The following is a 25,871-nucleotide window of genomic DNA, read 5'->3' on the forward strand; positions in this document are numbered from 1 at the left end:
TCTCATATGTGAATTATTGCAATTTACTCTACTTGATCTGCCTTTGAAAATAACTTAGAAGTTGCAACTGATCTAGAATTCAGTAGTACGAGCAATAATGACTACATGCTGATTTGCCCATATACGTCCTCTGTCACATGAGCTGCATCAATTATCTGATGGAACCTAGGAAATGGACCTTCTCTGTTATGATTCCTGCTCTTTGGAATAGAGGTTTGGATGGCCCCTGCAAGCCTTTAAATGATTTCTGAAAATCTGTATTTCCCCCCAAGCTTTGATATAGGATGGTATAACTATTTGGTGTGCAGTATCTGTTCAGATTAGGGCATGTTTGTTTTCCTCTTACATATACTCCTGTTTATTTTTTGTTTTTTTATATTATATGTTTTTAATCTGTACAATACTCTGTCATTGTCAAATTAGAGGCCTTGTAACTCTAAATATTTTAACTAGTCACTGCTGCCATCTACTGGTTATTTTATATTAGTAGGAATAATCTCATAGTAAACTAAGCTTCTCTCATTCCCAGTAATGTTCATGAAATATTTTTAGATTGAAATGCTTAAAATACTTAACAATGTGATTTTTTTTCAATTTCAAAAGCTTTTCTATTGTTCATGGCACTCTGAATGGAAATTTCACATTTGAAGGGAGTCCTTACTTAACAATAAGTAATACTAAAAAATGCAACCAAGTGGAAATAGCATTATTTTATTTGCATACTAGTTTTGCTTTTAGAATTTCAAAACATATTGAAAATTTGCATTAACAAAGCAAAATGAAAGATCTTGCTGAATTAGCACTTACAGTAAGGGTTAATTAATACAATTGACTATTGTTTATTAAATTAAACAGTTAATAGATTAGTTTACATTAATGCAGTATCTAAAAACTAAAATTAAATTAATGCAGGATCTAAAAATTAAACTTTTAAAATTTAAATCTCTCGTTTTGATATGAAACTGCTTACTATGGGATTATGGTTCTTGGCCTCTATAGGTAGAACTGTGGCTATTTGCTTCAATATTTTCCTTTTCCTGGTATTAAGGATAATGAGAACCCTCATTAACAGATGGGAACCATATGTAGTTAATGGTGCTCTTGCATATGAATTGCCTAACTAAAATAATAAAGTAATGACAATATTTCATATAAGGGATCAAAAATATTTGCCCTCACAGAACTTATTAAGCAATAAGGACTACCAAACAAAGCAATGTTTACTTCCAAATAAAGATGCAGAAAATGATGTAGTTAATTATGATCCAAAAAAATCAAGCACAGTAATTTCTGGTGCTCTAATGAAGGCTGAGAACTTCCTTTTAATTAGAATACTTTAACACATTTGAAAATAAGCTCCAGAGTTTAGAAATTCCAGGGTAGGTAACATATTATATTCAAATATATATAGTCCTGGTATTTCTTAATTATCCTGATATTATATATATATGCATGAACAAAGATAACCAGGAATGTTACCTTTTGCAGTGAAATTCCCCAAGTTTCTAATCTAACATTTAAAAATGTCACAGCCAAATAACATTTGAAATTGAAACTATCTTTGACTATTTTTTCAGATAATAAATAATTTTTAGAACAAACAAAATGTGTACTTTTGAAACCAATGCTTAAAAGATTTCCTAAATACTTCTAATGCTAAAAAAATGGAATTTTATCTTTTGTTTTTTAAAATATGGCTATTTTTCTAGACAGCTGTTTCCAAAATACATCCTTCATTTTTAAGACTCATATTAAAAGAAATAAATCATTTTTGCACCCCAAATAAACTACTTTATTCATTAAGAAATTGGCCCATTCAAACAACTTGAACAAGTGGTAGTTACTTCTCTGAGATTGGTGGCTATGGAAATTGAATGAATAAATGAATGAGGAAGTTTCCTGCAATGTTGCAATGCCCTCTTGTGGCATAGTTCTAATTCTTTGTGCTAATAGGCAGTAACTATCTACACTAGTTAACTATTTTACTTAAAAGAGTATTAGGCTGATATGAATTTTAAAATAACTTTAAAAAAACTTCAAATAGAAATGTCGGTTTCACAAGAGGGGTTCTATCAATAGAATTGAAGTCATCGTGCTTCCACTGGAGAAAATGATATAAAATGAGTTAATTTATATCCGTTCTTTCTGGTACAATCTCTTCAAACGTTTCTCTCAACTTTAAAGTACACTTAGCTAAAACCAGCTTCCTCTCAAACTCTAATAAAAGTCTCTGCTGGATCATATTTCTACTCTATGAACTGATAGGTCCTTTCTTCATTCAATTACTTAGAAAAAGAAGAATGAAAATATTTAAATTAGGAGTAGCAATCTTAAACAATTTGAATGTAGTAAAAAACATCTGGAGGTCTAGGCTGACAATCCTTTTGCTGCATTGATTTTTATATTTTAATGGAATAGTCTTAAAAGTTTTAGTTGATGAAATATAAAGAGATGCAAGAATTAGAAATCAGTAATATTATTCTAATAAAATAATTGTAAATCAGACAGAACAATGTGTTCTGAGAAGTTTCCTAAGTTAACAATAGTGATAATGAACACATATCAGGTACATGCATGAGTGAGTAATTCAAGTTTCATGCTAAGGTTTAATTGCATGAAAGACATTTACATGACATTTTGTTCTGTACACTTCTTACCCATGGGAGTATCAGGTGTTAAACCCATGCTCTGAAGCAAAGCTTCTGCTTCCCGTCTCTTTTTCTCAAGGTCAGACTCATCTTGTGCAGGAACGGCATCTTTCTTCTGATCAGTCTATGCATTTTATTAAAATGAATATGTCATTTCACATCTTTAAAAAAATGTTTTTAAAACAAAAATATTTGGTGATAATAAATCTGTAATATTTTACTAAAAGTCTTACCTTGTTATCTGTTATCTATAAAATAAATTTTATAGCAACAATCCTACTTGAAGGAAGAGAAAGGTTCTTTTCTTTTACATTTTATATTTATTTTCTATTTTTATATTATTCTGCATTATGATTTAGTATTGTTAAAATTGATAACAGAAAGTATTTTAAAAAATTGAAATAGAGGACTATATTAGTTTTAGCCAATTTTTGAAAAGCAGAACATAATAATTCAGGCTGTGCATTGTTTTTGAATACACAGAAATGCAAACATAGCACCTGTGAAGAAGCCACTTTAATGTGATTCATTAAAACACAGATATTCCATAGAATGGAAATAAGATATGGCTGCTTTAATGACTCACAGAGGTACTACATGTTCCAAAATACCTATTCCAAATTGAAGCTGAAACACTGCACATCCTTAGTAACTATACTGAGGTAAGTGGGGATGATATAATTATAAGCCAAGACAAACACTTTCAACACTTTATTTCTAAAGATCAATGCAGAAAAATAGGCTCAGCTTCCAGATTACTATAGCAGTAATAAGAACTAAGGTAGACTTGCAACCAATAATTTACTGATATACTGTAAATTAGTATTTGTACTAGTAAAATACCGTACATGGCCAAACAAAAATATATTCCAGGCCACCAGTTACAGTTATTCAAAAACTCCTTCATACGACCTTTATATAGTTTACTGATTATAAGTAGAAAATTTTTTTCCTAGTAAGTTCCCATGAATTTTTAGAATTTGGTAAAAAAGATAATTTTACTATGGAACAAGTCTTAGTAACAAATTAATTTGTCCACAATCTAGAAATATTTATTTTCTTTTGCTCTGACATAGCAAATTTTATTATCCTGGTCCTCAGTTTAGAAAGAGATCTCATAGGAATTTAATATCAATAATAATTCTTAACAGTTTTTCAAACAATCTGAATTTAAACTTGTTCATAAAGATTTCATCCATTATCACTATTCATGAAGATCACCTCCAATTTATTGTGATATAAATTCATGTATGCTTTAACTGACTTTATCAGCTGTATATTAACAGCAAATATTATGCCAAACAGAAAAATAGTGTTAATTTTAACACTTGTTAAAATGCAAAAATCAAAAAGAGTTGAATGAAATATAAAGACTCTCGTGTATCTATAGGATCCTTAAAAATTACTCAATACAGCAATCAGAGTGGCTCATCTCAGAAGAATACTGCTGGTCAGGAAGTATACCACTAAGATGCATGATGATGTCAGTTTGGAAGTGTCACTAACTGAAGCTATTGTAAGATAAAAAGGCTTTTTGTAGAAATGAAAAATTGGTAAGATTTCCTTCAATATTGGCCAAATAGAAATAGAAAAGAACAAAACTTTAGCAAGAAATGCAAACAGATAAAAGACGGAACCCCACCCCACCCGAGTATATTGCTAAGCATATTAATATAGCCAATAAATATCTCAGAATATTGGTTAAAAATGTGAATGAAAAGCAAATAATTTATTGGGATTGGGATTTATTGGGATTTATATGCCGCCCTTTTCCCTGAGGGGACTCAGGGCGGCTTACAACCACAGGGGAGGGGAAGTGCAAGGTCAAAACAAAACAATATGTGAACAACAGAAAAATAATAAAACCCAACTTTCATTCAGCAATCAAACAAACACTCGGGCGGGTAATTAGGAGCCTATCCCCAGGCCTGCTGGGAGAGCCAGATCTTGAGGGCTGCGCGGAAGGTCTGGATAGTGGTGAGGGTGCGGATCTCCATGGGGAGCTCGTTCCATAGGGTCGGGGCAGCAACAGAAAAGGCTCTCCTCCGTGTGGTCGCCAGTCGGCATTGACTGGCAGATGGAATTCGGAGGAGGCCCAATCTGTGCGATCTAATTGGTCGATTTAGGGAGGTAATCGGCAGAAGGCGGTCTCTCAAGTACCCAGATCCACTACCATGGAGTGCTTTAAAGATGGTCATCAGTATCCTGAAGCGCACCCGGAGACCAACAGGTAGCCAATGCAGCTCGCGGAGGACAGGTGTAACGTGGGCGAACCGCGGTGCGCCCACTATCACTCGCGCGGCTGCATTTTGGACTAGCTGTAGTCGCCGGATGCACTTCAGGGGCAACCCCATGTAGAGCCCATTGCAGTATTCCAGTCTAGAGATCACAAGGGCTCGAGCGACTGTTGTGAGAGCCCCCCGATCTAAATAGGGCCGCAACTGACGGACCAGGCGAACCTGGGCAAATGCCCCCCTGGTCACAGCCGACAGCTGGTGATCAAGAGTCAGCTGTGGATCCAGGAGGACTCCTAAGTTGCGGACCCTATCTGAGGGGTATAGAATTTGACCCCCCAGCCTAAGTGTTGGTATATTAGCCAAATTATTGGGGGGGAAACACAACAGCCACTCGGTCTTATCCGGGTTGAGTACCAGTTTGTTAACACTCATCCAGTTCTTAACGGCCTCCAGCCCCTGGTTCATCACGTCCACCGCTTCATTGAGTTGGCACGGGGCGGACAGATACAATTGTGTATCGTCCGCATATTGATGGTATTTTATACCGTGCCTCCGAATGATCTCGCCCAGCGGTTTCATGTATATGTTAAATAGTAGGGGTGATAGGACCGAACCCTGAGGTACCCCACATGTTAGGGGCCTCAGGGACGATCTCTGCCCCCCGACTAACACCGACTGCGACCTGTCCGAGAGGTAGGAGGAGAACCACCGCAGAACAGTGCCTCCCACTCCCACCTCCCGCAGTCGTCGCAGAAGGATACCATGGTCGATGGTATCGAAAGCCGCTGAGAGGTCAAGGAGAACCAGGATGGACGCATAGCCTCCATCTCTGGCCCTCCAGAGATCATCGGTCAATGCGACCAAAGCGGTTTCTGTGCTGTAACCAGGTCTGAAGCCGGACTGGAAGGGGTCAAGATAGCTAGATTTAAAACTTTAAAGAAGTTTGCAGAGCTCTTTGCATTTGTTTTTATAGAGAAGAATCCTATTTTTTCCAAGAGAATCTTAAGAACTGAATCAAACAGGGAGCATATAAGTAGTTTTGAACCGCCTTAACAAATTAAGAATGAAAAAATACTGGCACCAAGAACTCAAGTGTGAAACAAAACTAGATATCTTTTAAACATAAATCAGCATAAAGCCTTGATTATATTTAATCAGAAATATTTTAATTACTAGTAGTAATGTAGTGATACAGATAAAACAATGCATATATTGAGCTATGTAAAGTCTGGGGAGAAAAATGATTCTATGAAATTATTAGTGTTATTTATCTGATGTTTCTGAAAGATAAGATTGCTAACTGCATTCAAAACTTGACATATACTGTTATTAACAAAAATTACTAGTAAATTTTAGTATGTAACCAAATTATCTGTTAGGTATAATTTGAAAAAAGAATTCTTACTTCCTTTTTCTTTCTTTCTTCTTCTTTTCTTTTTTTCTCCTCCCTTATTTGAGCCAAGCGTTGTTTCTTACGTTCTAACTCTGCCTTCAGTTCACTTTTATCAGACATAGTTAGAATCCTGTCAATAACATGAATCAAATACAAAATTAAGTATTTTTCTACATCTATTTGTTAAAATAAAAGAGGCATACTACAAAATATGGTTCCTTGGCAATAATGTATGAAGGAGTACCACCTGAAGTTTGAAACAAACTTTTGGCACCAAACTGTAAATTGTAAACATATTTATCTCTAGATGAATTTAATAAAAATGCAGAGAAGCTACATAAAAATTAGAAACAGATGAAGCTGGATGACAAAATAGCATATTAATACCAGGGTGGATTTGATTTAAATCAAGTCAATTTAACTCATGATTTAAATCATAATTTAAATCACTAGTAAAATGGCTTGATTTAAATCAACTCGATTTAAATCATAATTTTTAAAGGGGAACTATCATCTATTCCGCAGCTGCTCCTCCTGTGACCCAGTCACAATATTGCAGCCTCATCCTACATAACTAAGCTCCATTTCATGCTGAATAAACTAAATTATTAATGTATCTTAAATAGAAAACTATATTTAGATAGATTTTTACTCCAAAAGCATTTTATTAGAATAAATTTGATTAAAAAATCCAATTTAAATTAAAAAATCTGATTTAAATCAAAAAAATATTTTGATTTTTTTTAAAAAAATCATTTGATTTTATCCACCCTGATGAATAGGGAATATTTCACTTTCATTTAAAAAGTTATTTATAATAATGTTTCTGAAAAGCCAGCTAATATTTTTGTGATTATATATATATATATATATATATATATATATATATATATATATATATATATATTTATATATATTTATATTTATCAGCACAAATACAACAAATGTAACAAAAAGGCAACAGTAAAAAAATATTGGGTTTCTGCCTGGATGAGCCGAAGGACAGAGAATGGAAGTAGTGATCTTCCTCCCATATTTGGGCATACCGGGGGTTGTAAAATCTAATAGATACCTTTCACCCTGGCTTGGCTGATAACGGATCAGAGCCTGTGGCCTAATGGCTAAGACATCTGCCTAATATGTAATATAGCCCAGGTTCAAATCCCAGTAAGGGTATGGCTAGCTAATGAGAGCTAAATAGCTTGAAATAGATCTATACTAGTCTCCCTTTATTTATCAGCACAAATACAACATACATACATACATACATACATACATACATTCTCTCTCTCTCTCTCTCTCTCTCTCTCACACACACACACACACACACACACACACATATATATATATATGTTTTTTTTTATTTGTGCTGATAAATAAATAAAGGGAGACTAGTATAGATCTATTTCAAGCTATTTAGCTCTCATCAGCTAGCCATACCCTTACTGGGATTTGAACCTGGGCTATATGGCATACTAGGCACACTAGGCAGAGATCTTTAGCCATTAGGCCACAGACTCTTATCCGTTTATCAGCGAAGCCAGGGTGAAAGGTATCTATTAGATTTTTACAACCCCTGGTAAGCCCCAATTATGGGAGGAAGCTAACTGCTTCCATCATCTGTCTATCGGCTCGTCACAAGAGTCCATCACGACAGAAACCCAATATTTTTACTGTTGCCTTTGTTATATTTGTCTTTTTTTATTTGTGCTGATATATATGATTTTTACAACCCCCGGTATGCCCAAATGTGGGAGGAAGATCACTACTTCCATTCTCTGTCCTTCGGCTCGTCACAAGAGACCATCCAGGCAGAAACCCAATATTTTTACTGTTGCCTTTTTGTTACATTTTTTTTTTGTATTTGTGCTGATATATATATATATATATATATATATATATATATATATATATATATATATATATATATATATATTTAAAGTCATATATATATTTAAAGTCATATATATATATTCAGTTAAATCTCTCTTTGCCATAAACGTATCCTTTTCCTTTAATACATATTGCAAAGAAGCCCTTACTATTAGGCAAAGATATTAGAAAACTTCTTTGGGTCAACATTATTAAACAAGGTGACTTAATAAATCATCCTTCCAGGAACTCAAAACACACAGTTTCCTTTATGGTTTGTGCTTCTCCAGATTGTGAAATGCATTTATGGTGATAAAATTATCACCATAAATGCAAGTGACCATAGGCCTTGAGACAAAGCCAACAGAGGCAGGATAGTAGCGACTAGTAGTAACAAAGACAGCTAACTGGGTAGGCAGCACTTCCATTCTGTAGTGGGTAAAACATTCAGACCCTAATCATACATTACTATTGATGTTTTGTTAAATCAGTGTCCCATCATATTGTGGCTGTAAATTACAGAATACATTTGGCATCTGGATCTGTCTGGTTCCCAGTTCTGAATCTAGATGTTTATTGGGAGCTCTTTTGCTCCACGCCTAAAGTGTTGACATATATTTTAATTGTAATTAAAGACATAACTGTGTTGCTCTTTTAAGTGCTCAAGACACTTGGCTCTACAGGTAGTCCTCGACTTACGATTCCAACTGAGCCCAAAATTTATGTTGTTAAGTGAGACATTTGTTCAGTGAGTTTTGCCCCCATTTTACAACCTTTCTTGCCTCCCTGGTTAAGTGAATCACTGCAGTTGATTAATTAATAACTTAGTTGTTAAGTGAATCAGGCTTCCCCGTTGACTATGCTTGTCAGGCGGTCACAAAAAGTGATCTCATCACCTTGTGGCAATGCAAATGTCCTAAATATGAACCAGTTTGCCAAGCATCTGAATTTTGATCGCATGATCATGGGGATGCTGCAAACTTAAGAGTTAGACTAACTTTGTCACTTTAATATACAATAATCGTCATGCATTAAAATGAAATTCCGTTGCATACAGCTTGCAAAGCGTCCGATATACACTACAGAAACATGACAAAATAAATAAAAAGATATGCATATTTTGAATATTGCAAAGGTCAAGTCTATACTCAGTCATCCAGGTAATGGTTGTCCCAAAGGTGCTTTTTCAGGAGGCCACTGGAATTCCTTTTTTTCTCTTTTCTTTGAAGACGTTTCTTGGATGACAAGTGAAACTTCTTCAAAGAAAAAACAAGAAAGCCCAGTTGCTTTCTGAAAAAAGCACCTTTGAGATACTGCAAAGGTTATAACTGCGAAAAACGGCCATAAGTCACTTTTTCCCCAGTGCCGTTGCAACTTTGAAAGGTCCTTACATGAACTGTTGTAAGTCGAGGACTAGCTGTATTTCCCCCAGAAAAACCGCTCCAGAACTAGGAGTGTTTCCGCCGTGTGTGTGTGTGTGTGTGTGTGTGTGCGTGCGCGCGCGCGCGTGAGAGGAGAGCCGTGAACAGAGTTCCCAGAAGGAGGCGAGATAGGAGGCCTCACCCAGCGGCCTCTTCGGAAAAAACTCAACGGGAATGACCGGAGGAATCACCCCCAAAGACACCCGGCCGAGATAAACAGAGGGGTCGGCTGCCGGGCGTTGCCCGTAAAAAGCGCCCGCCCCTTCCCCCACCCCGCCCGCCTTATCCCTCCTCCCGCTCCCACCCCAACGGCCGTGGTTCGCGTCCTCCTCATCCTCTAGGGCCCCGCTCATCCAGGGGCCACTTGGGCGATGCGGGACTGCTAGAGGCCACCCTGGGCCCGCGAGGCACTGATTTTAGCGAACCGGCATTGGCTCATCCTGCCCGAGGCTAACCTGTCACTTAGGCCCTCCTCTGGTTCAGACCGCTGCCGCTTTGTTTCCAGGCGCTCCTTCAACAAAAACGGGAAGGGACGGAAGAGGAAGCCGCCGCCGGACTTTCAAATAAGGGGAAAGCCGCCGTGTAGCTGGGTCTCTTACAGGCGACAGCTCAGCATCCTCCGAAGGAGCACGCATGCGCGGAAATAACCGGTGTCGACGGAACAGGAGGTCGGTCATGGCTCGGTCGCATAGTTATACATAGGATGAGGGCGCATGCGCAAGGAATGGAGAAATTCGTCCTTATTCGTTTCGGGCCTTGCGGACGGCGTTTTGCATTTCACGAGTGGCCGGGAGTTTGTTAATTATTTTAAACATCTTCTTCCAAAGAAGCGAAGAAATACGGTTAGATTAAGAAAAGAAAAGCATGTCCACGAATGTCTCCAATGTTATAAGTTCGATGCGGAAAGAGAACTACAGTTCCCGGCATGCGATGCGGCAAGTCAATGCTGTCAATGGGATTTTTCCTGCGGCCCCGTCTACGTAGCCGGCTTGACAATGTGAATTCAGAGTCCATCTTCCGTCTTTGCTGGAAATATGTGATATGCTGATATTGGAAAGTTTGTTTTGCTAGGGGCTCTCTGAAATTTTCCCCAGCAAATGTAGATAAGTGCTTCTGGGTTTTTTTCTCCCCTCCCCTAGGATTTTTGTCTATGAGTTCAAGCCATTGTATTACTTCTTTATTCAGAAGTAAATTCAACCAAGAGAGACAGTTTGGTGTAATAGTTAAAGCATCAGGTTAAAAAACAGGAGACGGTGAGTTCTACTTCTTCCTTAGGCAGGAAGCCAGCTGGGTGATCGTAGCCAGTCACTCATTCTCAATTCTGGGAAGGAGGCAAGGGGTATTTCTATAACACCTTGCCAAAAAAACTCCAGGGACTAGTCCAGGCAATCTCTGAGAATTGGACACAGAAAGAAAAATATGAAAGAAAGAAAAATATGCTTGGATTTGATATTAAGGTTTTGTCCCTACAAGATAAAGTTACTGCATCTAGAGCCTCCTCATCCTAACATGGTTATCTCTGAGCAAACAAATCATGGATTTGAAATTCTGGGGGCTGTTTGGTGGACCAAAAGTAATATTTCTGTATTCAACTGAATCTATACAGAAAAGTGTCAATCATAGCATAATAGCATATAACAGGAGTAAATAATCTTTATTTATAAAAATCAGTAGTCACATCCATCTGTAAGTAATGCCAGATGCAACCATAGATTGGTAGAAGTTAGCATCTTGGATTATCCTTTGTTTAGATTTAATTTTTTTAATTACCTATATCCTCTATGGCATATTGCCAACATCCCAAATATATCCACCAGCCCAATAATGTTGTTTAGTATGTTTATATTGTTTTTTTAACTGGGATCTTAACCATCAGTACTTTAACTTTCAAAGCAAAATAATATTATAAGAATTCTTCACATTAACCATTTTAAAAAATCACACTGCCAATGCTGGGTAAAATTTTGCAAGAATGTTAGCTACTAGTAATACACTAATAATCCGGGTCATTCAGAAGTTTGCAATTTATTAAATGGATATTATGTATACTATGTAGGACAGAAGTGAAACCAATAATACAGAGCAAATCATTGTCAACTATGCATTTTCTCAAGATTAACATTTCTAAATATGTTTTGTGCTTATGAAATAATAATAATAATAATAATAATAATAATAATAACAACAACAACAACTCCGCCGTTGCCGGTCCCAAGCCCGGATGAGAAAGGAGGGGGGTTGGGGTCAGGTTGGCATCTGGTCCCGTAAAAAAAAAAACCCGCCAACCCATACAATATGGTGAAAAAAACAAATAAGAATTCCATACCGCATCGGTCGTCGCACGGGCTAACAAGGGCCGCGGAGGATGTTGGGGTCCCTGGACATCCGTCGACAAGTGGGCTACAAGTGGACCAGCCAACAAAACGACAAAAATATAGTACAGATGAAAACCGTGCCATAATGGCCTGTTACTACAACTCAGCCAGAAAAAAGAGGCTATTTAAAGCGAATGTATGAATTATGGAAACAACAATATCCAGATTCAAATGTTAGTGAACAACGACTAGCAGATCAAAGGCGATTTATTATATGGAATAAAGTGTTTAGTGGAGTTGAACATGAGGAAATTCAGGCAAATTGCAAAACCCAAAAAACAATATCACAAGCGGAAATAACTGATATTCAAGACACAACTAAAGACATTATAGTAGAACTCCCAGAAGAAGCTCTCGGGGAGGAAATAACATCACCACCACTAGAACCAGTTATCACTGAACCAACTGATAAACTAACTCAAAAACAAAAAGAATTGAAGGATAAAATCATGGAGCATTTTCTGCTTAATGAGGAAAGGCAACGTTTACCATCACTAAAAACTGTGCCTAAGAAAATTTTGGCCCCTATCATGAAAATGGTTAATGCAGTGTTTTCAACAATTGAATCGGGATCCATCTTGGAAACAAACCAGCTAATGTACAGCGCAGCTGTAATAGTCACTAATGAACTAGGCATTAAAATCAAAGTACCTAGTCACACAACAGAAAAAGCATCAAAGCCAAAGTGGAAAATCCAATTAGAACAAAAAGTCAAAAAATTAAGGGCAGATGCTAGTAACTTAAAGAACATGCATGAGCAACGGCTTAAAAACAACAAAACCATAGATCGGCTAATCAGAAGATATCGATTGATACAAGAAACATCAATGAAGCTGTAGAGATTGTAAAACAGCAGATAACAGCAACAGCTAGAAAAATTGAAAGATATGAGGCACGAATCATCCAATATAAACAAAATCAGCAATTTCGATCAAACCAACGGCGTTTTTATCAAAGTCTTAATGTGAATGGTGACACCAAAAGTGAAAAACCAGAAAAGCAGGCCACAGTTGAATTCTGGAAAGAATTGTGGGAAAATGCAAAGGACTACAATAAGGGAGCAAAGTGGATACATGACTTTGAGAAAAGCATTGGCAACAAACAAATGCAAGTATTAGAAATAACAACTGAGATGGTCAAAAATCGAGTAAAAAAGGTAAAGAATTGGACATCACCTGGAAAGGACCAATTACATGGTTTCTGGCTCAAATATCTGACCAGTTTACATGCAATATTGGCCAGGCAACTGAATGAAATTTTACAAAAGGGCCAAATTGATGAATGGTTGACAACTGGAAAAACATACTTGATTCAGAAAGATGCAACTAAAGGAACAACACCTGAAAACTACAGACCAATAACATGCTTGCCAACAACCTTCAAATTACTCACAGGCGTTATTGCAGATAACATGATGGATTATTTGGAAACAAACAACATCTTGCCAGTAGAGCAAAAAGGCAACAAAAGAAGGAGCAGGGGCACAAAAGATCAGCTCCTAATTGATAAAATGATATTAGAAAATTGTAAGAACAGAAAAACGAACTTGAATATGGTCTGGATTGATTACAAAAAGGCATTTGACTCACTGCCACATAGTTGGATCATAAAATGCTTAGAAACAACTGGCATTAGCAAAAATATTACATCCTTTACTGAAAAGGCGATGAAACAATGGAGAACTGAGTTGGCAGTAGGGAATGAGATCTACAGAATGGTTAATATCAAGCGAGGAATTTTCCAGGGTGATTCACTTTCACCTCTTCTCTTCATCATCGCAATGATCCCACTATCCGTAATCTTTAAAAAAATGAAATTAGGCTACCAAACAGCCAAAGAAGCTGAAAAAATTTCGCATTTACTATATATGGATGATTTGAAACTCTATGGAAAGTCAGAAATAGAAATCCAATCATTGACAAACACAGTCCGAGTATTCAGCACCGATATTTCAATGCAGTTTGGCATGGAAAAATGCGCCACTGTATCCATAAAAAGAGGCAAAATCACTGCATGTGAGGGAATTGAAATGCCCAATGGCCAACTAATTAAATGCAACGAAAATGAAGCCTACAAATACTTAGGCATTCTGCAGTTGGATAACATCAAGCATGGAGAAGTAAAAACTATTGTCAGGCGAGAGTACACCAACAGAGTTAGGAAAATTTTGAAATCTAAATTGAATGGTGGAAATACAATCAAGGCCATAAATACCTGGGCAATACCAGTTATAAGATACACAGCTGGTATAGTTAACTGGACACAAGCTGATTTGGACATTTTGGACCGAAAAACCAGGAAACTAATTACAATGCACTACAGTTTACATCCACGTGGTCATACTGATAGACTATACCTGCCCCGAAAATCAGGTGGCAGAGGATTATTACAAGTGAAGCAAACAGAAGAAAAACATGCACTGGCTGATTATTTAAAAGAAAGTCAAGAACATCTATTAATCGAAGTAAAGAACAAAAATCTACTGAAGGCCCAACAGACGAAACAAGAATACAGAAAAGATGTGATAAAATCAAGAATGGAGAGTTGGCAGAACAAAGCACTGCATGGCCAATTTCTGGAAAAAATAAAAGATAAAGTGGACAGTGAACAAACTTGGTTATGGTTAACAACAGGTACATTAAAGAAAGAAACAGAGTCACTAATCCTGGCTGCGCAAGAACAAGCTATCTGCACAAATGCCATTAAGGTCAAAATCGAAAAATCCTCTGATGATGCCAAATGCAGACTTTGCAAAGAAGCTGATGAAACTGTTGATCACATACTCAGCTGCTGTAAAAAAATCGTGCAGACTGATTATAAATTGCGGCACAATTCAGTAGCACAAATGATCCATTGGAATTTGTGCAAAAATTATAATATTAAAACAGCAACAAACTGGTGGGAACATCAGCCTGAAAAAGTCACCGAAAATCAGATGGTCAAGATCTTGTGGGATTTTCGCATACAAACAGACAAAATACTGGTGCATAATACACCAGACATCACATTGGTTGAGAAAAACAAGGTCACAATCATAGACATCACAATACCAGGTGATAGCAGGGTCACTGAGAAGGAACATGAAAAAAACGCAAAATACCAGGACTTAAAAATTGAAATTCAACGACTATGGCACAAACCAGCAGTGGTAATTCTAGTGGTAATTGGCACACTGGGTGCTATTCCAAAAGCACTGGAATTACATTTAAAACAGTTAAAAATTGACAAAATCACCATCAGTCAAATGCAAAAAGCCGCACTGCTTGGATCTGCACGCATATTACGAAAATACGTTACAACGTTCTAGGCCCCTGGGTGGGGCCCGACTAGTAACCAATGCCAAATCCGGCGAAACAACTGGCCGCTGTGATACAATTGTATAATAATTCAACGACTATGGCACAAACCAGCAGTGGTAATTCCAGTGGTAATTGGCACACTGGGTGCTATTCCAAAAGCACTGGAATTACATTTAAAACAGTTAAAAGTTGACAAAATCACCATCAGTCAAATGCAAAAAGCCGCACTGCTTGGATCTGCACGCATTTTACGAAAATACGTTACGACGTTCTAGGCCCCTGGGTGGGGCCCGACTAGTAACCAATGCCAAATCCGGCGAAACAACTGGCCGCTGTGATACAATTGTATAATAATTCAACGACTATGGCACAAACCAGCAGTGGTAATTCCAGTGGTAATTGGCACACTGGGTGCTATTCCAAAAGCACTGGAATTACATTTAAAACAGTTAAAAGTTGACAAAATCACCATCAGTCAAATGCAAAAAGCCTCACTGCTTGGATCTGCACGCATTTTACGAAAATACGTTACGACGTCCTAGGCCCCTGGGTGGGGCCTGACTAGTAACCAATGCCAAATCCGGCGAAACAACTGGCCGCTGTGATACAATTGTATAATAATGGATTATTTAGAAACAAACAACATCTTGCCAGTAGAGCAAAAAGGCAACAAAAGAAGGAGCAGGGGCACAAAAGATCAGCTCCTAATTTATAAAATGATATTAGAAAATTGTAAGAACAGAAAAACGAACTTGAATATGGTCTGGATTGATTTCAAAAAGGCATTTGACTCACTGTCACATAGTTGGATCATAAAATGCTTAGAAACAACTGGCATTAGCAAAAATATTACATCCTTTACTGAAAAGGCGATGAAACAATGGAGAACTGAGTTGGCAGTAGGGAACGAGATCTACGGAATGGTTAATATCAAGTGAGGAATTTTCCTTTGGAGCAATACCTAAAGGGCTACCTCACTATTTGGAAATTTTAAATTTATCAGACTTGAACATTCTGATTTTACAAAAAACCACCCTACTTGGAACAGCTTATATCCTCCTTACCTTAACAGTTCCTAGGTCCTTGGTTAGGATTCGAGCTGCTGAGTTACCAACCAGCCCCAAAGGCTGTGAATCTCACCAAAGATTAACCACATCATCATCATCATCATAAATCTTTAAAATGCCTCCAGACTATATGCTGCAAAAAGTTATCATAGTTAATGAGCAATTTTACCCCATTAATTCCTGGCCAGGAATGGAGTGAAAAAACCCACCTTTGTGGTAGTACTAGAACTCTCAACAACTGAGTTCAGGTTTTACAAATATTTTAGGATGCTGATTATCTTCGAAGAGATCTAATAAAGGAGCTTATGTGGAACATGGGTATACTAAAAAGTTATGGTTTGCTTATACATGGTTTGTTGAATATCTTATTGGTCAGGTTCATATAAATAACATGCTAAACCATAAATAATGGCTCACAAACCACAATGGCTGGGTTTACATAGCACACTAAGACAAACCCAAACAAATGACCTGGGCTTTTCAGAACATTTGCTTCAATATCTTAGCTTTAAATTTTGTTAAGATGTTTAAATATGCTAAAACTAACTAACCAGAATTGAAAATTACGTATTTTGACCTTCACAAAAAATAATTTGTGTCAGCAGTAAGGAAATAACCTTGGATGACAATGCCAGAAATAGTTGGCAATCCTTTTGTTCTCTTGCCTTAGTAGGCAGCTAATACTGTTTAAAAGCAGGATGACAGTGAGATATTGAAAAGCATTTTATGTCTTCTGGTTAGGGTGAGGCAACTGTAATCCTGGTGTCGGTTGAAGAAATATCTTTTAAACATTGTCAGTCTTTGTGACAGTGTTAGTAGCTTTATTACCATGTCAAGAATTCAGTTGTCCATCATTTTCTATAAATGGTTATATATGATATTTGGTATTGTGGAGTCTGTCATCATCACCCACCATAATATTTCTGCATACAGAAGAAATATGATTTAAATACTGGTATGAAATGTTTGTTTATTACAAGGAATCCTATAATGAAGGTTCAGCTGGTGCTGATCCACAAGTTTTTTATGGGTGGAAAGAAGCTATTGGTAGAGGAAAGGAAAGGTTTATTCACCAGAATTTTTTTATTAAACTTTATGAAGGAAACGGACAACACAAAGTCAAATATTAACTTTCCCTTTCATGGGTCATTTTATTTCCTCTAGATTATTGTCTAGATTTCTGCCTATTTATATTGTTTTGTAGAATTTAAATGGTATCAACTGATTCTAGGTTTCTATTACTGAAACTATTAAAACTGCTGCAAGAAAATACTTAACCTAATCAATGTGTCTGTAACAATACTTCCATAATAGTGGATATAATTTCTAATCTTAAAATCAGATACTAGAAAGACATACTTAAACCGTTTGTCCTTATTTTTGAGTAAATATATTGGATTGGAACATTATTTTTAGTTACTACTAAATGACAACATTTCAGAAATATTTCCTTATTTAAACAGAGAAATAGTATAACCGTGGCTGGGTAAAATGCAGTAAGAGCAGGCGTGACTTCTGACTTGCTTTTGGCTTCCCCATTGGGTTTCCTTGTGAGAAACTGGCCGAGAGTATTGAAAATCCCTTCCTTCCTCCCTCCATCCTCCCCTTCCTTCTCCTCCTCTTTCCAGCAGGCAGGTAAGTGGCTGCTGCCAGGTGGAGGACTGAAGGCAGGGGTGAAATCAAGTTACCTTGGCTACCGGCAAACATGGGCGCTTGCACCACCTCCGCGCATGCCCAGGACCTTCCGCACATGCGCAGAATGTCAAAAACGAGAACGTGATGACGTCCGGGTGGGTGGGTGGAGCCTCCGGCCACCACCGCTACTGGTTCGGCCAAACCAGATACAACTGGCTGAATTGCACTACTGACTGGAGGACTGAGTGAAGAAGTGTGTGTGTGTGTGGTCAACATGATATGAGCACAGAGGAACTGGTGAAGGGTGCACTATTTCTCCAATCTGCAAGCTTCCCACAAATGGGAAGGTGACACGGAACGTCAGCAATCATATCAGTTCCTTCTGGGTTCCCTACTGACTTATGAGAAGCTGTCAGTGGACGTTGAAAAGGAGGATCACGTACTGAATAGCCGCTGAAGCAGAAAAGAAGTCTCCAAATAACATTCCCTCAGAAGTTCTGGGTCTCAGGGTTTTGTAAGTTACTCCATTTGGGATACCTTTGTGTTGTCCTATGATGCAGCGTTTTCTCCCCACATAAAGGTTACAAACTATCAGAGTTTTAGTAGTATATAGATAGATATTTTATGCACTAATGAACATTTGCTGGCGTATGAATGATTGATTGCCCTGACCAAAAAATTTCAGTAGCACTACATGTTCCCCCTTGTTTTCAATAGGATATGAGGCAAAAATAGGTCTGTTAAGCCTTCACAAAGCTTAAAGCACTTTTGTTTGTAAACCTGATTATCTCTGTAAATTTTTTATAAAAACTGCAAACTTGTTTTACTGACTTAATTCTTGTAGTTCTTGCTATCTGACTAAATAAATATTAAAAACAAACAATATGTTAAAAAGGCTTCCACTCATCTCCCAGACAATTGGGGGGGGGGGGGGCCTAAACAGTACTATGAACCAAGGTATTTGAAAATACTCCAACTGGGCATTTTCTTGAAATGTCATCTATAAAATGTTCCCGAGGACCTTTCATTTAAACTTATAATACTAATACAAATTTTATATATTTCCATTAAGGGGACAAATTACTTTTGACAGAAAGAATCAAAGGCATCCCAGAAGGGATGCGCCATAGTAATGATAACAAGGGAAGTGTAAGAGGTGGGAGAAATTGATGGACCAGTTCCAGTTCAGAGAATTGAGCACTTTTCATTTTTCCTGGAAATAACATAAATGACGGAACCTTTGTGCCTCGGTTGCACATCTGCAGTTCTCAGGTAAAGTAGAGACTGCTAAACGCATCACATTTTTGACATTAAAATGAGTAGAAAGTTATTTCCTTCTCTTTCTTCCTGAAATGTAGTCAAGATTTTATTGAAATAGATGTATATGGTGGGGGGCGGGGGGGGTAGGTAATGTTTCAGATGACAACACCTCAACTAGAACCTTATTGCCATTCTATCTTCATGCTGATTAGAATCCAGGTTGTTTATAGCAGAGCCATTATGAGAAACTGGCAAATACTTTTCTGCCTCAGTGGAAATGAAATCTTTCTACTGAACACTTTGTCCCGGTGAATTTTGCATTTGAATCAGTAAGGTCATTGCTTTGCATAAGATGATGCGAAATATGCTTTGCTGGGCTTCAAAGGAAACTGATCCTTTACTGGGTTGAATGGAATATAGAGCAGGAAATATTTGGGAATAATTAGCTTAGTTGGATAAGCTGGTGAATGTGGGGGTCATAAGGAGATGTTCTGCTTCGTTATTCTCTAGCAGCAAATGCTGATTATTTCAACATAATTATTCCAGAAACAGTGAGGCTCTCCTGATATTAATTTGCCTTTCACCATTAACTGTATTGATTTTTACACTGATGTAAAACAGCATTCACTCCAATAACCTTGAGATGTTTGGATCTCTGGTATGTGAATCAGGGTATTTGGTAGTTAATATTTCTACAAAGCAATGAAAGAAATTCTTTATGTTTACATTATTTATTGGTGAGTGCACATTATTTAATCTACATTCAAAAGCAAAGGCTTTCCTTAAGTGATTGGAGTGTTTCTTCAACCCCATAGCATCAATTGTCTATTTTGTATACTGTAGGGTGGATATGAAAAAGAGAAAGAGGGAAAGAGATGGGTCTCTGTACGTATATATTTTTGTATGTAGACAGCGTAGGTATGGTAAGGTGTAAGGTGCAGCAGTTAAGATACTGGATCAGAAGTGGAAAAACCCAGGTTCTACTCTTCCTTTAGGCATGGAAGTGCTGGATGATTTGGGGCTTATTATTCTTTAAACTCTACATTGGGATGTAAAAATAAATTATTTTATTAATCTGCACCTGTCTGTGGTATATTATGGTCTATAACCTTTAGTGAAATAACCATCGATCTGCAGAAGACTGATTTGGGGTGATACTATTGACATCTGGGGCCTCAAAACATTTATTATGTAGATTGTTGCTTTTCCTGGTTTATTTTAGTCTTTAGATGTTGCTGAGTCGTAGCCATGAGATTGGGCAATTATATAAATCATACCTATATCTACAGGTAGTTCCTGCCCCTTATTCACATATAAGTGAACAATCATTGAAGTGTAATTGGTAAACAAGGACACATGTATGTTTATATATACACATATAGAGACATACTTATAAGCATAAATTTGCACATGTTAAACTGTCTTTTCCCTCCTACTTGCAGTGTGTCTAAAAAAAGACCTGATTTTTTGATTCATTACATAGTTATTGGTAACAAATTTGGCGAGGCTGGATCATACAAAATCATTAACTAACAAGTACCAATACAGATACTGTCTGCTTTTTATTGTGGTAATAATAGTATCATTAGAATCAATTGACCCCATCAAATAATTTAGTAAGTGTAATTATGGTGGGAGGTTATAGCTGTTCAGAAGGAAAACTTTCCTGTTGTTAAATGCAATAAAACCAACAGCTGAAGAGAGCTTTGAAGTTTATCGATCAGTGATCATAGTGTGTTAAAGCAATTTATCATGTTGGTTTTCAAACATTTCATTACCTTTTCCTGCATACTTCGTTGGGAATACACAGTAGTTGATTTAGATAAGAACAGCCTTATCCTTTATTAGAGATAGTTTTTGCTTCTTTCTCACTTCTTTCTTTTAGAATTGTAATAGGCAGCAGTTTGAACAGAAAGCTTGTTTCTAATTCTTGCACAGTTTGTGCGCCTTGTAGCTTATTTCCTTCCCTGCCAGGACTGTGTTTTGTGCAATTTATCTGCAATTGTAATGGCTTCCAGCGTTTTCTGGGGTTCACCTTAAATATGGCTTTGTTATGTCTGCTAATGTTTACATTATATGTGTGTGGTGGGGGTGTCCCATGATCTCCATCAAGTCTTACATCATGATGTTCAGTACACTGGACTAAACAGCAAAACCATTAAACCAGATTGTAGTTCAATCAACACAGGTATTTGTAAATGTGGGACTATGTAAACATGGCTGGTAAATTGTGGTTAATGGTTTAGTGCAGGGGTATTTGCAATGCCATTGCTTCTTCAAAAGGAATTTGTTCCACATCTTCCCTTGTGCTTTTATTTCCAATTTTTTTTCTCCAAAAAAAGAACTGGGCATCGGTATAAAAATATTAATCTGAAAATAATCAGAATGGTTTGCTACAATTTGGACTTGTTAGTCCTCCTGAGTAAACCAGACACTTTATTGTAAGGCTTCATTAACAGAATCTTGCCAGTCTGGAAGCAGAAACTTCCTACTGCCACTTTTAACTGCTTGATCCATGATGGCAGATATTTCCTAGGTTTCTTCCATTGACTGTTAATCTGTTAAGGGCTCCTGCCCCTGTTATCTTATTGTTTTCTAGGCAGCGTCTCTTCCCCTCATTCCCCAAGGTCATCCGCACATTCTATTACACAAATAGACCTTTAGAAAGGAAGAAATATTTCAACACCATTGCAACAGGGAAATCAAGCAGTGTTCATCATGAGTCTCCATTATGCACTAAAATAAAGTAACGGTTTCTGGCAGGAGAGGCAATCTTTGACATCATGGCATAACACGTTTATCATCCTTGAGATAATGGCCTTGCTATTAGCCACTCTTCGTTGGCTTTTCAAACTCACAGGCCTTGGCATTGCTATTTCTGCCTAGAGCAAGCCAAAATTGGATTTGGGAAGGATTACCATGTTCTAGCTCAAGATTGGCTGCAATACTGTTCTGTTGGGCGCCACGATGCTCAGTGCTATATATGTATCCCCTGTTTTCCTGAAAATAAGACCTCCCTGGATAATAAGCCCAAACAGGCTTTGACCTCATGTGCTAAAATAAGCCCTCCCTGAAAATATTGCAACACAGCAGCAGCTATGAGGTGACCACGCTCGCTGCCTCCTGCACCTGAAAAATAATAAGACTCCCCGAAAATAAGGCCAAGCGCGTATTTCAGGGAAACACAGTATATGCATGTACATAGAAATATGAATACATTTATTTTTGATGTGGCTACTTGGCAGATGGACAAAATATTTGCCTAGTTCTACCCCACCAAATCTGTTAAGAAGATCTGGTTTTAAACCATTCTGGATGTGCTATTCATTACCAGAGAAGCTTAATTTGGCAATAAGATTTCCTAAATCCATTGAGTATTTGTTGTAGTACTGCAACAAATACTGTACTGCAAGAACTACAGTTTTTCTTGCATGTTTCCTCACTGTTATTTTAAAGTGTAAGCCAGCACCAACATTTTATTTCCAATCCAAACTAATTTGCTTAAATAAGCAATCAGAGTCTGAACATTTGCTTCTCATCAAGAGAGGCTGATCTACCATAATCTAATTACTGTGTCAGAAAACTGACAAGCAATTTAACCAACAATGAAAATATACTGTAAATAACACACACATGTAATACAGTTGGGATTTTTTTAAAAAAAAAAACTTTAGATCAGTAATTCTGATTATTTTCACAGCATCTCAACAAATAGTATTTGGAGAGAAGCAATATTTGATCTCTTGCCCTTAATGCTATCATATTAGCAGCTTGACCTTAAGAATGATTCTTCTACATATGTGGGTTTGGATGGGCTTCACTGGTCAGCACAAAATAAACCTTGAACTGTTTTTTTCTGTTTTATACAAATGATACACGTAGTTCTCGACCACATTTGAGCCCAAATTTTTGTTGCTAAGCAAGACATTTGTTAAATGAATTTTGCCCCATTCTAATGCCTCCTCCATACATGAATTGTTGTTTGTTTTAGTTGCATGTTACCTGTTAGATTTACATCCAACTCTTTCTTTGGGAACTGAAGTTGGTTCAGTAAGGCTCTCTCTTCATTTTATCCCTGCCACAACAAGCTGGAAAATATACCAGAATGAAAGGGATTGGCCCACATTCATCCCGTGGTAGTTTTGGTAACTGGGGGTCTCTAACCTTAATTTAATAGCTTAATAATAAACTATGTTTAATCAACCTTGGGAAATTCTGACAGTTGAAATTCACACATCTTAAAGCTCCCAAGGTTGAGAAACACTACACTATACTACATTAGCTCTCTGCCTGTTATCCAACATACTGCTTATAAGCGCTATGTGCTTAGAGCTCCCACACACCCACTTCATTATGTTTCTGTTGCTCCCCTCTGGGAGGAGGTTTGAAGTATCTATAGCAGGACTATGTACTAGAAACCGTAACAGCTTTGTTCCTTATGCCATCTGTCTTGTAAACTGACAGGATTCTTTTTTTACACCATGTATATGTACACATTTGAACTAGTCTGTGATGTTTCTCTGTGTCATATATGTGTGTGTGTGTGAGGGGTGTCTACACATAAGTGAGCCGAGGTGGCGCAGTGGTTAAATGCAGCACTGCAGGCTACTTCAGCTGACTGCAGTTCTGCAGTTCGGCTGTTCAAATCTCACCGGCTCAAGGTTGACTCAGCCTTCCATCCTTCCGAGGTGGGTAAAATGAGGACCCAGACTGTTGTTGGGGGCAATATGCTGACTCTGTAAACCGCTTAGAGAGGGCTGAAAGCCCTATGAAGCGGTATATAAGTCTATGCTATTGCTAACTGCTATAATGATTATCTTTTGAGAGCTGAATGCAACAAAATCTCATTTTAATGTATGCTGATTAGTGTGCATTTAAAGTGACAATAAAGTTGCTGTTCTGTTCCGTTCCATTCTGTTTCATTCCATTCTTACCATGGGGAAAAGTATAGGTAGTCCCAGACTTAGGACTGAAGAGGAGCCTGCCCATTATGGTTGTAGGTCGTGACAGTCTTAAAGGAGGTCATTACCGACCTGATTTTGCAACAATTTTTGTGGCACTCGTTAAGGAAAACATCAGGCTAAGTGAATTCAAGGTTGTTAAGCAAGCACTGCAATATTAAGCAAATGCACTGTTTGCCAGTTTTTGGCAAAAATGTAAATGTGATCACAGGATGCTGCAAACGGTGATAAATGCAAACTGGTGCTAAGCACCCAAAATGCAGTCATGTGACCACGAGTGGGCCTTTAGAATTTCGGAACCAGGTTGTAAGTAACATTTGGGGTGTCCATTGTAACTTTGAGCGATTTCTAAGCAACCAGTCATAAGTCAAAGACCACCTGTAAAGGCAGTATTTCAAATCTGTTCTGCTGCACAGTGTAATATTCCAGTTGTTCAGTGATGTTCTAGCCTCCTGGTTTGTTAACCGGTTCTTTCATTCTTTCTTTAGAGCAGGGCCTGTAAAACAAGAACTTGGTTGTGCAAGTATCAGCTGTGAGTAAATAATACCAAAATATTATAACTGAAATTGTTGAATCAAGAGAACCTTTGGATCAGTGGTGTCAAACGCAAGGCCCATGGGCCGGATATGGCCCATGGGATGCTTAGATCTGGCCCACAGAACCGCCCTGGAAATAGCAAAGGACTGGTCCGCAGTGCCTCTGCCAGCAAAAATAGCATGCAACCCCCCCCCCCCCCGAGCTCAGTTTTCACTGGCAGTGGGCTAGCAAAACAAACTAAAAACAAAACAAAAGGAAAAATGTTTCCCCTTTTGCATTTGAGCATGCAAGAAGGAGCAAGGGAGAAAGGGAAAGACAATGAAAAAGAAGGAAAGTTGGGAAGTGAGTGAGGAAGGAAAAATAAGGAAAGGGGAAGGAAGAAGAAAGGAGAATGAAGAAGAAAAGAAAGGGAGGGAGGGAGGAAGGAAGGATATTATAATCAGAGTGAGGGAGGGTCTGAGGGAAGTCCTGCCTTAGCATTTGGCTACCACAGGTGCCCCCTGACAGGAGTGATGTCGAGCTGGCCATGCCCACCCTGGCCAGGCCCCCCAGGTCAAACACCACCCTGATGCGGCCCTCAATGAAATCAAGTTTGATACCCCTGGTATAGACCATCATGTTCCATACTGTTTTCCCACTCGCCCAAGCAAATGTAAGAGATGTGAGGACAAGAAAGGAATAGTAGAATAGATACAAATCAATTATTTTATTTCACTACCTCACTATATGCATGCCAGAACATTTGCTGGAGGTGAATTATGAACTGAATACCACATATATGTGGTAGTGCTTTTTATTAAACGAATCTTGCATTGTAGCCTAGGATAGATAGACATGACTAGTTAAAATCATCTACCCTGCCAGATACATTGATTATAATGTCCATAATTCCAAAGCCACGTGATTCATGTAATTATGGAAGCTGTGGTCAAAGTCACCTGGAGAATGAGAGGTTGGGAAAAGAAACTCGACTCTGAAGCAAATACACACAATTCTCTGAAAGCAACTAGCAGAGGCAGGGTTAATTCCATATGACAAACTCTTTGGAAAAATGCTGACATAAGACATGTCGCAGCAACGAGGCAATGTAAACATAAGATGAAGATGATGAAAACTAATTAGCTAAGTCTCCTAGAATCAAACTTTAACGTGATGTGATTATATAT

At 37.7% G+C, this 25,871-nt stretch overlaps 1 protein-coding gene across 2 annotated transcripts in view; it reads right to left on the reverse strand.

Moving 5' to 3' along the window:
- DYNC1I2 (dynein cytoplasmic 1 intermediate chain 2) overlaps nucleotides 1-10,238 on the reverse strand; it is a 42,236-nt gene extending 31,998 nt beyond the window's left edge. Inside the window, exons 1-3 of one of the 2 annotated variants that reach the window (XM_032209844.1) lie at nucleotides 10,027-10,238; nucleotides 6,291-6,408; nucleotides 2,658-2,772 (exon numbers count right to left, since the gene is read on the reverse strand). In XM_032209844.1, the coding sequence (XP_032065735.1) occupies nucleotides 2,658-2,772; nucleotides 6,291-6,398 (223 nt within the window). In that variant the 5' untranslated portion in view covers nucleotides 6,399-6,408; nucleotides 10,027-10,238. The remainder of the gene's footprint in view (nucleotides 1-2,657; nucleotides 2,773-6,290; nucleotides 6,409-10,026) is intronic. The other variant, XM_032209849.1, reaches the window with a different exon arrangement.
- Between the last annotated feature and the right edge of the window lie 15,633 nt (nucleotides 10,239-25,871).

Source organism: Thamnophis elegans, chromosome 1 (genome assembly GCF_009769535.1).
Source record: "Thamnophis elegans isolate rThaEle1 chromosome 1, rThaEle1.pri, whole genome shotgun sequence".
NCBI classification, from domain to species: Eukaryota; Metazoa; Chordata; class Lepidosauria; order Squamata; family Colubridae; genus Thamnophis; species Thamnophis elegans.